At 38.5% G+C, this 12384-nt stretch overlaps 1 protein-coding gene across 1 annotated transcript in view; it reads right to left on the reverse strand.

The window, feature by feature from the left end:
- The window catches only part of AFF2 (AF4/FMR2 family member 2), a 191105-nt gene that overhangs the window by 11247 nt on the left and 167474 nt on the right, over nucleotides 1–12384 (reverse strand). The window contains exons 13-15 of the mRNA XM_036305891.1: nucleotides 2926–2997; nucleotides 2504–2597; nucleotides 1–53 (exon numbers count right to left, since the gene is read on the reverse strand). Coding sequence (XP_036161784.1) covers nucleotides 1–53; nucleotides 2504–2597; nucleotides 2926–2997 — 219 coding nt within the window. The remainder of the gene's footprint in view (nucleotides 54–2503; nucleotides 2598–2925; nucleotides 2998–12384) is intronic.

The raw sequence follows: 12384 nt of genomic DNA on the forward strand, positions 1-12384 counted from the left end.
TTTCCATTGCCTACCCATGAAGATGGTATCTGAGTGACTTTTGAAGCATTTTGCTAAAAAAGAGAGAAAGAGAGGGAAATAAGGACATCTATTTGTGTTTTATTAATTCACAAACAGATGGAAGTGTGATTTAGAGTACATTAATATTGATTGCAGCATTTCAGGATGCCTCTTGTTTTGTTAGCAGAGCTAGGATATATGTGCATGTCAGCACACCACAACCAACAAACACTAGATGAAAATAGCTGGTTAGGATAATTAGTGGCCTCCAATCAGGACCATGAAAGTCACTTGATGAAAGATCTTATATACTAAAAGGCCCAGTGAAATCAGACTCAGTTCTCCAAGAAGTGGTTTAATTATCTTCATCTGAAATTTATTCTGCAAAACAAGCTCTTCAGAGTACAGGAAAGCTTTTCACTTTTAGCTCCAATTGCAAACATTTTCCCTGGGATTCAAGGTGGGATGTGATTTCTGATATACTAAGAATGTGTTAGACCAAGCAGTGGTTTGTGGTTTTTTTTGTTGTTGTTGTTGCTGTTGTTTTGTTCTGTGTGTGAATTGACCTGATTTGCTATCTTTACATGCAAATCCTCATGACTGACAGTTTTCATTATTTAGCAATGTAGTTGGTCCAGGGCTGCATTGCAATGGAATGCTCAATATTCTATTTTCATCTGATAGATCTGGGCTGGGTTAAAGAATGGGTCTGCTATATTTTTGTGGCCAAACACTTGTAGAGTACAGGGAAACATGATACTTAGCATCACCACAATAGGACAATGACCTGGCTCATTATAATGACTTCACCAGGTTGGAGCCAAAGTAGCACAGGGCCAGAATATTTGTGGCATTGAGCCAGACTCAGTCCTGCCGCTCAGGCCGCATGGCCCAGGTTATGCTCCTCTTCTGCCTCTTGGGTTTATGCCCAGCCCCCTTTGCAAATTGGGTGCTAGAGAAAGAGGCAGCACTTTCAAGAGCTCAGTGAGAATGCACCATTTCTCTGGAGCTCAGAGATCCACATCTAAGTTACATTCTGCAAACTCCAACTTTTAATCTCAAAGAAGCTCAATGCTCTGACAGAGGCGTAAATTATTAAACATCTGTTTGGTATTTTGCAATGTCCTGAAAGCTACAGGACAGGCTGAAGAGGACAGATATTAGAACATTGGCTCTCAAAGTGTGATCATAAGATCTGCACCATCAGTATTACCTGGGAACTTGTTAAAATTCTAATTCTCAGGCCCAATCTCAGACATAAAGTATCAGACACTCTGGGGGATGGGACCCAGTACTCTTGTTTTGTGAGCCCTCTAGGGGATTGGGATGCCCACTCAAGTTTAAGAACCACCTTTCTAGAACATAGGTTGAGACTGTAGACATGATGGGATGGGCAGTTGTATTTGAATCTGTCCACCTGCATAAGCACTAGCTTTATGGCATTATGGATACACCACATAACAGCTAGTGAACTTGCTCTTTTCCCCAACCCAGTCAGTGTTATCACATAGCTAGCTGTGCCCTGCCACTCACTGGGTTTGGATGATTGATGTAAGGTCATGATTTAACTCATTTCAATTTCAAACAACTGCTTTGGTGCAATTTAGCCAAATGTTCCCATGTACTTATCAGATGAAAGATTAGATAGATAGATAGATAGATAGATAGATAGATAGATAGATAATAGATAGATAGATAGATAGATAGATAGATAGATAGATAGATATTATCTTTTGATACCAGCCCAATAGGAGTCCTGAGCCTCCTCAATTTTACATTATGACCAGGTTTTTTTTTGGGGGGGGGGCAGAAGCAGCACAAGCTCCACTGATGCACATGCCAGTTATTTCTGGTAGAATGGCCAGGCCTAGCAGCAGGCTACTAATTGCAGTTTTCATCCAGGCTCATTCCCAAATTTTGGCATTGCATGTTGAGGTTGATATATCTTTTTATTTTCTTTGCAAATTAAACATCTCAGCTCCCTAGATGGTAGATTTACTTATTTATTTATTTATTTATTTATTGTTTGTTTGTTTGTTTGTGTTGGTAACCAAAGTAATCAATTGTATTTTACTTCAACCACTGTACTTCAAGACTCCTCATGGCCAATGGGCGCAGGGGTTGAGAATTTTCTGAATTAGCTTCTTATTTAACAAAAGACTCATCATAGTCACAGCCACAAGCTGTGTCTCCTGGTGGGTCCAACATGCAGGGTAGGGCAGAAGACATCATCCCCCTGACTGCAACTGGGAAGTTGCTAAGGGCCATTTGGTTAGTCCAGAGAATAGTTGGGGTATTGCACTATTGTTGTACCTTCTCTCCCTGGAATAAAATAAAACATAAGCTCTCTGCTGAGTCCCAAAGGAGAGGTGGGAGGGCCATGGCCTATTGGGATAAGGGAAGTTTAGCCTTTGACAGCAACAACCTTGATAATTAATAACATACTTGCCAAGTCTTATTAATGATCATCCAACACCTATAAATTATAAAAAATAAGGATTACCTTAAAATATTCCATCAGGGATCTGGAGTACTTCATAGCATGGTCCTTCTTCAGTTTAAACATTCGCAAGTAGAGAAGTGATAAACATCTGTAGCTGTAGTGATGAGGAAAGATTATGTTAATGCCATAACCAGCAAACTGTAAAAAAAATGCTGATTCATAACCTTCTTACAGTTACTGAGAAACTTAAGTATTAAAAAACTAAAAAAGAAGGGGTAAGCATTAAAATTCCATCTTGATAAGGGTATAAATTAGGAGAGTAAATGTTTAGTCAGCGACTGAAGAAATCCATTAGTTATCCTTTAATAGTTTAATGGCAAACAAGAATAATGATCTGGGCTAAGTAGCTTGAAGTTGATCTGGAATTTTCAAATTATTCTGTAATTTTTCTGCTATTTTCTCTTGGCCTCCATGAGACTTACCATAATACTGCCAGTTTTTTGTCCCCATCTGAAGCCAAGGGGCTTGCAAAGTTCTTCAGCCTCATCGCATACCTTTGAAGAGAAATTACAAGCTCAAGTGGAATTTATATTACCCTTCAGAAAGTCCCAAAGTCATTGGTATCCTCATCTTCTAAAATGTGTTAGCCCCATATTTGCTCTGAGTGGGAGGACTGAGTGGGCAAAAGCACATTCTTAAAAACATAAACAAATTATGGTCAAGAGTGTCACTGACATGACTTACAGAAGTTAACACTGGAAAAGTTAGCTAAATCTGAAGAAGATGGCTAAACCTGGAGCCCATGTTCTCGGACAGAGCTATGGAATTACTGTTGGTTTGGTGTGTATATAAATGCTGTTTCTAGAAATACCTAGCTAAACGTTATTGCATTTTCAATGGGAGGTGGACAAAAATGTCAGTCTCAGTTGCATTTATAACAGATGAAGTAAATAATATACAACTATGTGTGATATGAGCATGGGGGACCACAATCACACAGTTAATAAGGTCCTTTCTAATCGCTCAAGTTTGGAATATATTTCTATAGAAAATAATTTTGTTTTTTGTTTTTCAAATGAAGGTCAATTTCACAGCATTTGATGGCCTAAATATCCTTAAATTATGGTGCTTGTATATTTTGTTTTTCCATTCTCTTTAATTGTTACTTTCCACACTGGGTTGATCAAAGGTTGAGTAATTCCTATTTTTCTTTTTTGAGCACATTTCATTCTGGGCATTTAGATTCTTGGAAATAAATTCATTCCATAAAATCAATGTCTGAGTTTTAATGCGATTTCATAGGTGCTGATGGTGGAAAAAGTAGCAGAGTTTAATGTTGCAGAAGGAAGTTGAAAGTGTGCAGGCAGCCTGGACTAGTTCTCATTTACAAGAAGGCAATGGTGATCCAGCAGGTATATTGTGCTTGCATCGTGAACTCCTCATTTTCAGCAGCCTCTCTAGAACAGCAGTACCTGTGGGCTTGCCCCCCAATATTCTGTATCCCCTCAGCATACTCTATGCTCCACTTATTGCTCCAATTCTGTTTAGTGAACATGTTTCAACAAAAGGACCTGTGCATTTGATGTGGATCCCTCCTATTGCTGCAATATTAAACAAAAGGATTTTTATTATGTAATAAATCTGTCTTTTATAGTTGGATCACTGAAATATCAAGTTCTTTTGATGTCCCACTTGTTTTCACAAATACATTTCCACTGCAGATTCTCAAGTTCAGAGAAACTATAATTACTTGAATGAAGAAAATGGGGATCTCTCTGTACCCAACATACTGTTGGGGCTAGAGTAATAAAAATCTCTTCAACAAAATATTACACTACTAAAAACTATGTTTATATTACAGTCACCCTTTAATTGCAACCACTTTTGAAGTGACTTGATAGTGCAGCTTTAATTGGTTAAATAGATCAAAAGACCTAGTTGCTTTAGCCTATTTTATTCCCAACTGAAATGTCTCTAGAAAAAAATTATACACACACACACACATACTACATTAACACACACACACACACACACACAAAGGAGTGCATGCAAAATTGGTGAAATCTGAAAAAAGTGGTGAAATCTAAATAAAGTCCATAGATTATCAATATCTATGTTCTGGTTGTGATACTGTATTATAGTTATGCAAGATATTACCATTGGGGGAAACTGGGTGAGGGTACACAGGATCTTTCTGTATCATTTCTTAAGATTGCATGAGTCTATAATTAATTCCAAATAATTTAAAATATTGACTTTAAAGTGAATTTCTATAAATTGTTTATGATTTCCATGAGATTCTCCTGAAATATACTTCTATAGGAAGTAAACTATCATATAATGAAAAAATGTATTTAGAAAAAAAGAATATTGTGTAAAATATTGAGGGAAGTGTTTTCTAATAGAAACAAATAATACTCAATGATTCACATTGCATTTTTACCAAAAAATAAAACTGATGTTTTGCTTTTATATTTTTAAGAGAGCATATATTTTCCTAAAAGAAAATTAGTAAGAATAGAGAACCCAGAAATCGACCCAAACCATATGCTCAATTAATATTTGACAAAGGAAAAAAAAAAAGATGGCAGCTGGTAGGACAGAGGTGAGGGATAGGAAGTGAGTGAGTGAGGGGATGGAAGGAGAGTGTGTGGATGTGTGTGGTGTGTGTGTGTGTGTGTGTGTGTGTGAGTGAGAGACAGTTAAATCCGGCAGGAGCAGCAGGGGCTGGCAGACCAGGCTCTCTTGGACAGGGAGAGACTACCACTGCTGTGGGCACTCCCCAGACTGCAGCACTCAGGCATGGAGCCCACGCCATCTTGAAGGCGAGAGTGGCCTCTTCTAGGAACTCAGCAGCACCACTCCCCAGACAGGCCTTGAACACTGCCAGCAACTCAGCAACCACTCCAGCCAAAATCCTGCTGCCCCACCCACAGAGCCCCGGACCCTGGGACCTCCACCTCCAAAGGTGCACAGCTCCCACCGCAGTAAGTGCAACTTCCCCCCTCCCCAGCCGCAGAACTCTGGACTCCACATTTGCACGTTTCCAACATTCATGCATTTCCAGTGTGCAGACTTCCAGGGAACACCACTCCATAGGCAGCTCTTGGATGCCGCTGTGAACCCCTACTAGGTGTCATTTTGAACAGACAGGGGCGTGCTGCCCCACAGTAAAAATTCTGAATTCCCTCTTCCTGAATAACTGCCTACAGGCAACCCAGTTGCTCATCTTTAGCGCCAGGGCCACTCAGAGTGCATCAGAGCTCTGCGCTGGGCAAACTCACCATCACGGTTGTGCATTTCCAAGGAGCAGGCACCCAGAGCCCATCTGTCCACAGGGCTCTCTTGGGAGATGCTGTGAGCCCCTGCTAGGTGCGATCTTAGACAAACAGGGACGCATTTTGCCCGGCAGTAGAAATTCTGAATTAACTCACCCTGGATACCTGCCCACAAACGCCTAAATTATGTGGCTTCAGTGCCAGGGCCCTTCAGAGTGCTTCAGTATGCCATGCTGGCAAACACACCACAGGTGCCCCTGTGAGCCACCGCCACTGGAAGCACGCGCCTATTCACTACAGGAGCAGCAGAAAAAAACTGAGTCTGCCCACCACACAGCTGCAGAATTCTGGACACTACTGTTGCATGCTTTTCCAGTGTCACTATGAGTCCCTGCTGGGCACACATGACTTCAACCAAGGGTGTAAGACAGAAAAAATTGGGATACCCCCCTCCATGGCTGCTGCTGACTTCTAGACACCGCAGTTGTGCCTTTCCAGCTCACAGGCCTAAATCAAGAGAACCCAAATAGCTCAAGTAGGTAGCTACACTAGATTATCAAGCCCAGGAGACCTGAGAGATCACACCAGTAGCACCATCCCCCAAATAACCTGGGTATCAAAGCAATCAGATCTACAATTAAAACATTACAGCAAAACATGGGAAGACAAAAAAGCAATCCCCAAAGTAAAGAAAAAGAAATCACCAGAAAGGGAGTTAAATGAAACTGATGCTAGCAACATATCAGAGAAAGAATTCATAGTAATGGTTATAAGGATACTCAAACAGCTGGATGACAAATACACACAACTCAATGACAAATACACACAACCCAATGAGAATTATAAGGAGCTGAATGAGAATGCCACCAACATGAAAAGGAACTGAGAGGAAATGAAGAATGACATAGTTGCAATAAAGAACACAATGGAAGGCTTAAACAGCAGGCTACAAGAGGCTGAGGAAATCATCAGCGAATTATAAGACAAGGGAAGAAAACACATACAAACACAGCAGCAACTGGAAAGAAAATTTCAAAAGCAAGACGAGAGCCTAAGGGAGCTTTAGGACAACACAAAACACAACAATATTCGCGTAATAGGGGTACCAGAAGGAGAGGAAGAGAAGCAAGGAATAGAAAACCTGTTTGGAGAAATAATGACAGAAAATTTCCCTGATATTGGCAAGAAAACAAACTATGCAAATCCAAGAAGCAGATAGAGTGCCAAACAAGATGAACCCCAAAAGACTGACACCAAGACACATCATAATTAAATTGGCAAACACCAACGACAAAGTAAGAACCTTAAAGGCTGCCAGAGAGACACAGAAATTTAACTACAAGGGAGCTCCTATTAGAATATCAACTGATTTTTCAATAGAAACACACCAGGCCAGAAGGGAATGGAATGAAATATACAAAGTGATGCAAAGCAAGGGACTGAATCCAAGAATATTATACCCAGCAAGGCTGTCTTTCAAAATTGAAGGTGGAATCAGGAGCTTCACAGACAAAAAAGGGCTAAAAGGGTTTATTACTACCAAGCCAGCAATGCAAGAAATGCTAAAGGGACTGCTGTAAAGAGAAGAAACAGAAAGGCAAGAAGAAACACAAACATTAAGAATAAAAATGACGCCGAAACCGGTTTGGCTCAGTGGATAGAGCGTCGGCCTGCAGACTGAAGGGTCCCAGGTTTGATTCCGGTCAAGGGCAAGTACCTTGGTTGCGGGCACATCCCCAGTAGGAGATGTGCAGGAGGCAGCTGATCGATGTTTCTCTCTCCTCGATGTTTCTGACTCTCTATCTCTCTCGCTTCCTCTCTGTAAAAAATCAATGGAATATGTATACATATAAAAAAATGACAACAAACAAGTACTTATCGATAATAACATTAAACGTAAATGGATTAAATGCCCCAATCAAAAGACATAGGGTAGCTGAATGGATAAGAAAACATGACCCATATATTTGCTGTCTGCCAGAAACCCACCTCAGAACAAAGGATTCACACAGACTGAGAGTGAAGGGATGGAAAAAAATATTTTCCGGTAAATTGAAATGAGAAAAAAGCTGGGGTTGCAATACTCATATCTGACAAAATAGACCTCAAAGTGAAGGCCATAACAAGAGATAAGGTAGACCACTACATAATACTAACGGGAGCAATTCAACAAGAAGATATAACTCTGGTAAACATATATGCACCCAATACAGGAGCATCCAAATACATAATAAAACTTCTGGAAGATATCAAGGGAGTGATCGATAGCAATACAGTCATAGTAGGGGACTTTAATACCCCACTGACACCACTGGATAAATCCTCTAAACAAAAAATCAGCAAGGAAACAGCAATCCTGAATGACTCACTAGATCAGATGGAATTAATTAACAGCTTCAGAATATTTCACCCCAAAGATACAGAATATACATTCCTCTCTAGTGCACAGGAGACATTTTCACAGATAGACCACATATTAGGACACAGGCAAAGTCTCTTTAAATTCAAGAGGATACAAATCATAACAAGCATCTTCTCAGACCACAATGGCATAAAGCTAGAAATCAACTACAATAACAACATTGAAAAAAATCAAACACTTGGAAGCTAAATAGCATGCTATTAAACAATGACTGGGTTACCAGAGAGATCAAAGAAGAAATAAAAAGCATCCTGGAAACAAATGACAATGAAAACACAACAATCCAAAATCTATCAGACACAATAAAAGCAGTCCTGAGAGGGAAGTTCATAGCTCTACAGGCCTACCTCAATAAACAAGAAAAACTGGTAATAAATTATCTAACCTTGCAACTAAAACAATTAGAAAGAAAGCAATAAGAAAAATCCACAATATCCAGAAGGAAGGAAATAATAAAAATTAGAGCAGAAATAAATAACATAGAGACCAAAAAAACAATACAAAAGATCAATGAAACCAAGAGCTTGTTCTTTGAAAGGATAAACAAGATTGATGAACCTCTCACCAGGCTCAGCAAGAAACACAGAGAGAGGACCCAAATAAACAAAATCAGAAATGAAAGAGGTGAAGTAACAACTGACCCTACTGATATACAAAAGATTGTAAAAAAAAAAAAAAAGAAAGAAAGAAAGAAAAATACTACGAACAGCTCTACTCCAAAAAACTGGACAACCTCGACGAAATGGACACATTCCTAGAAAAATATAATCTTCCAAAATTCAATCAAGAAGAATCAAAAAACCCGAATAGGCTGATAACTACTGATGAAATTGAAACAGCAATCATAAAGCTTCCAGCAAACAAAAGACCTGGACCAGATGGCTTCACAGGGGAGTTTTACCGAACATTCAAAGAAGAACTAAAACCAATCCTTCTCAGACTATTCAAAAAATTCAAGAGGTAGGCACACTTTCAAGCTCTTTCTATGAAGCCAGCATTATCCTAATCCTAAACCCAGATAAAGACACCACCAAGAAAGAGAATTACAGGCCAATATCCCTGATGAACATAGATGCTAAAATCCTCAACAAAATTCTAGCAAACTGGATCCAGCACTACATTAGAAAAATTATACACCATGACCAAGTGGGATTTATTCCAGGCATGCAAGGCTAGTACAATATCCACAAATAAATAAATGTGATACATCGCATAAACAAATTGCGAGACAAAAATCACATAATCATATCAATTGATGCAGAAAAGGCATTTGACAAAGTCCAGCACCCTTTTCTGATAAAAACTCTCAGCAAAGTGGATATAGAAGGATCATACCTCAACATAATAAAAGCCTTATATGACAAACCTACAGACACATTATATTCAATGGGCAAAAACTAAAACCATTTCCCTTAAGGACAGGAGCAAGACAGGGATGCCCGCTTTCACCACTCCTGTTCAACATAGTACCAGAAGTACTAGCCATAGTGATCAGACAAGAAGAAGAAATAAAAGGCATCCAAATTGGAAAAGAAGAAGTAAAACTGTCATTATTTGCAGATGACATGATACTGTATATAGAAAACCCTAAAGGATCCATCAAAAAACTATTAGCCTTAATAAATGAATTTGGCAATGTAGCAGGATACAAAATTAACCCCAAGAAATCTATGGCATTTTTATACACCAATAGTAAACTTACAGAAAGAGAATTTAAAAAAAAAAACAATTTCATTTACCATAGCACAAAAAAATAAGATACCTAGGAATAAACTTAACTAAGGAGGTAAAAGACCCGTACTCAGAAAACTACAGGACACTGAAAAAAGAGATAGAGGAAGACATAAACAGATGGAAGAACATACTGTGTTCATGGATTGGTAGAATCAACATCATTAAAATGTCCATACTACCCAAAGCAATCTATAAATTCAATGCAATCCCCATTAAAATACCAACAGCATATTTCACAGATCTAGAAATAACTATCCAAAAATTCATCTCGGAAACAACAACAAAAACACCTGAATAGCTGCCGCAATCCTGAGAAAGAAGAACAAAGTAGGTGGGATCTCAATACCAGATATCAAGATGTATTAAAAAGCCACTGTTCTCAAAACTGCCTGGTACTGGTACAAGAACAGGCATATAGACAAATGGAATAGAATAGAGAACCCAGCAATCAACCCAAACCACTATGTTCAATTAATATTTGACAAAGGAGGCAAGAACATACAATGGAGTTGAGCCAGTCTCTTCAATAAATGGTGCTGGGAAAATTGGACAGATACATACAAATAATAAAAAAAAAACACAAAAAACAAAAAAAAAACTAGACTACCAACTTACACCATACACAAAAATAAACTCAAAATGGATAAAGGACTTAAACGGAAGACGGGAAACCATAAAAATATTAGAGGAATCCATAGGCAGCAAGATCTCAGATATATGCCAAAGCAATATCTTCACTGACACAGCTCCTAAAATTAAACGGAAAATAAACAAATGGGACTACATCAAAATAAAAAGCTTCTGCACAGCAAAAGAAACCATCAACAAAACAACAAGAAAACCCACTGCATGAGAGAACATATTTACCAACGATATCTCCGATAAGGGTTTAATCTCCAACACTTACAGGGAACTCATGCAACTTAACAAAAGGAAGACAAACAACCTAATCAAAAAATGGGCAATGGATCTAAATAGATACTTTTTGAAAGAAGACATAAGGAAGGCCAAGAGACATATGAAAACATGCTCAAAGTCAGTAATTATCCAAGAGATGTAAGTCAAAGATATGTAAGTCAAGATGGCACGACAATGCAGTGCCATCTCACACCTGTCAGAATGGCTATCATCAACAAATCAACACACAAGTGCTGGAGAGGATGTGGAGAAAAAGGAACCCTCATGCACTGCTGGTGGGAATGCAGACTGGTGCAGCCGCTGTGGAGAACAGTATGGAGTTTCCTCAAAAAACTAAAAATGGAACTCCCATTTGATCCAGTGATCCCACTTCTAGGAATATATCCCAAAAAACCAGAAACACCAATCAGAAAGGATATATGCACCCCTATGTTCATAGCAGCACAATTCACCATAGCTAAGATTTGGAAACAGCCTAAGTGCCCATCAGCAGATGAGTGGATTAAAAAACTTTGGACATCTTTGCAATGGAATACTATGCTGCAGAAAAAAGGAAGGAACTCCTACTATTTGCAACAGCATGGATGGAACTGGAGAGCATTATGCTAAGTGAAATAAGCCAGTCAGAGAAAGATAAATACCACATGATCTCACTCATTTATGGAATATAATGAATACCATAAGCTGATGAACAAAAACAGATCCAGAGACAGAGAAGCATCGATCAGACCGTCAAGCCTCAGAGGGAAGGTAGGGGAGGGGAGGTGTAAGGGGGAGAGATCAATCAAAGGAGTTGTATGCATGCATATAAGCCTAACCAATGTACACAGACAACATGGGGGTGAGGGCATGTGTGGGGGTTGGGGGGTGATGGAGGGATAAGGACACATATGCAACACCTTAATCAATAAAGAAAATTTTTAAAAAAGAAAAATACTAAACTGAAAAAAGAAAATTAATAAGAAAGAAAAATATATAGAAAGGGAAAACACCCATATTTTCACCCCATTACAGGTATGAATTCATTTCCCTTCCAGATTGGTCTACATGCAGAAGCATGCTTTTCATGGTCAGAAGTGTAATCTGTATATAATTCTGAAGCTTGCTTTTCTTTAACATCAAGTTATAAACATTTTCATACAGTTATATAGTCTTCATCATTGTTGCAATTCAATGGCTGCAATGTATTCTGTTGAGTGTATTATGAAGTAATTAATTACTCTTATTGATTTTTTAGTTTGCTTCTAATTGTGTGCTATAATTTATGCCAAACAGAACACCATAAAGATAACTTGTACTATTCCTACAATTATTTTCTTCAGCAGAGGAAATTCAAATTTCCAGAAGTTGAGATATGGGCTCAAAATATATAAATACTTATATTAATAGGCTTTCCTCCACAATGCCCAATTTTCCTCAATATACAATTATCACTTTTTCTCCCATCATCAGCATAGGACAGGCCTAGTTCACTAATATTGTTTGTGTGGGTGCTAACACCAGGAATTAAAAATTTTACATTTTCTTGTTAATTTAAAAAGTGCCTTTTTTAAAATTTTACATTTGGATTTTCTCTGTGTTTGTTTATT

The sequence above is a fragment of the Myotis myotis genome, unplaced genomic scaffold, assembly GCF_014108235.1.
Source record: "Myotis myotis isolate mMyoMyo1 unplaced genomic scaffold, mMyoMyo1.p scaffold_m19_p_4, whole genome shotgun sequence".
In the NCBI taxonomy this organism is placed as follows: domain Eukaryota; kingdom Metazoa; phylum Chordata; class Mammalia; order Chiroptera; family Vespertilionidae; genus Myotis; species Myotis myotis.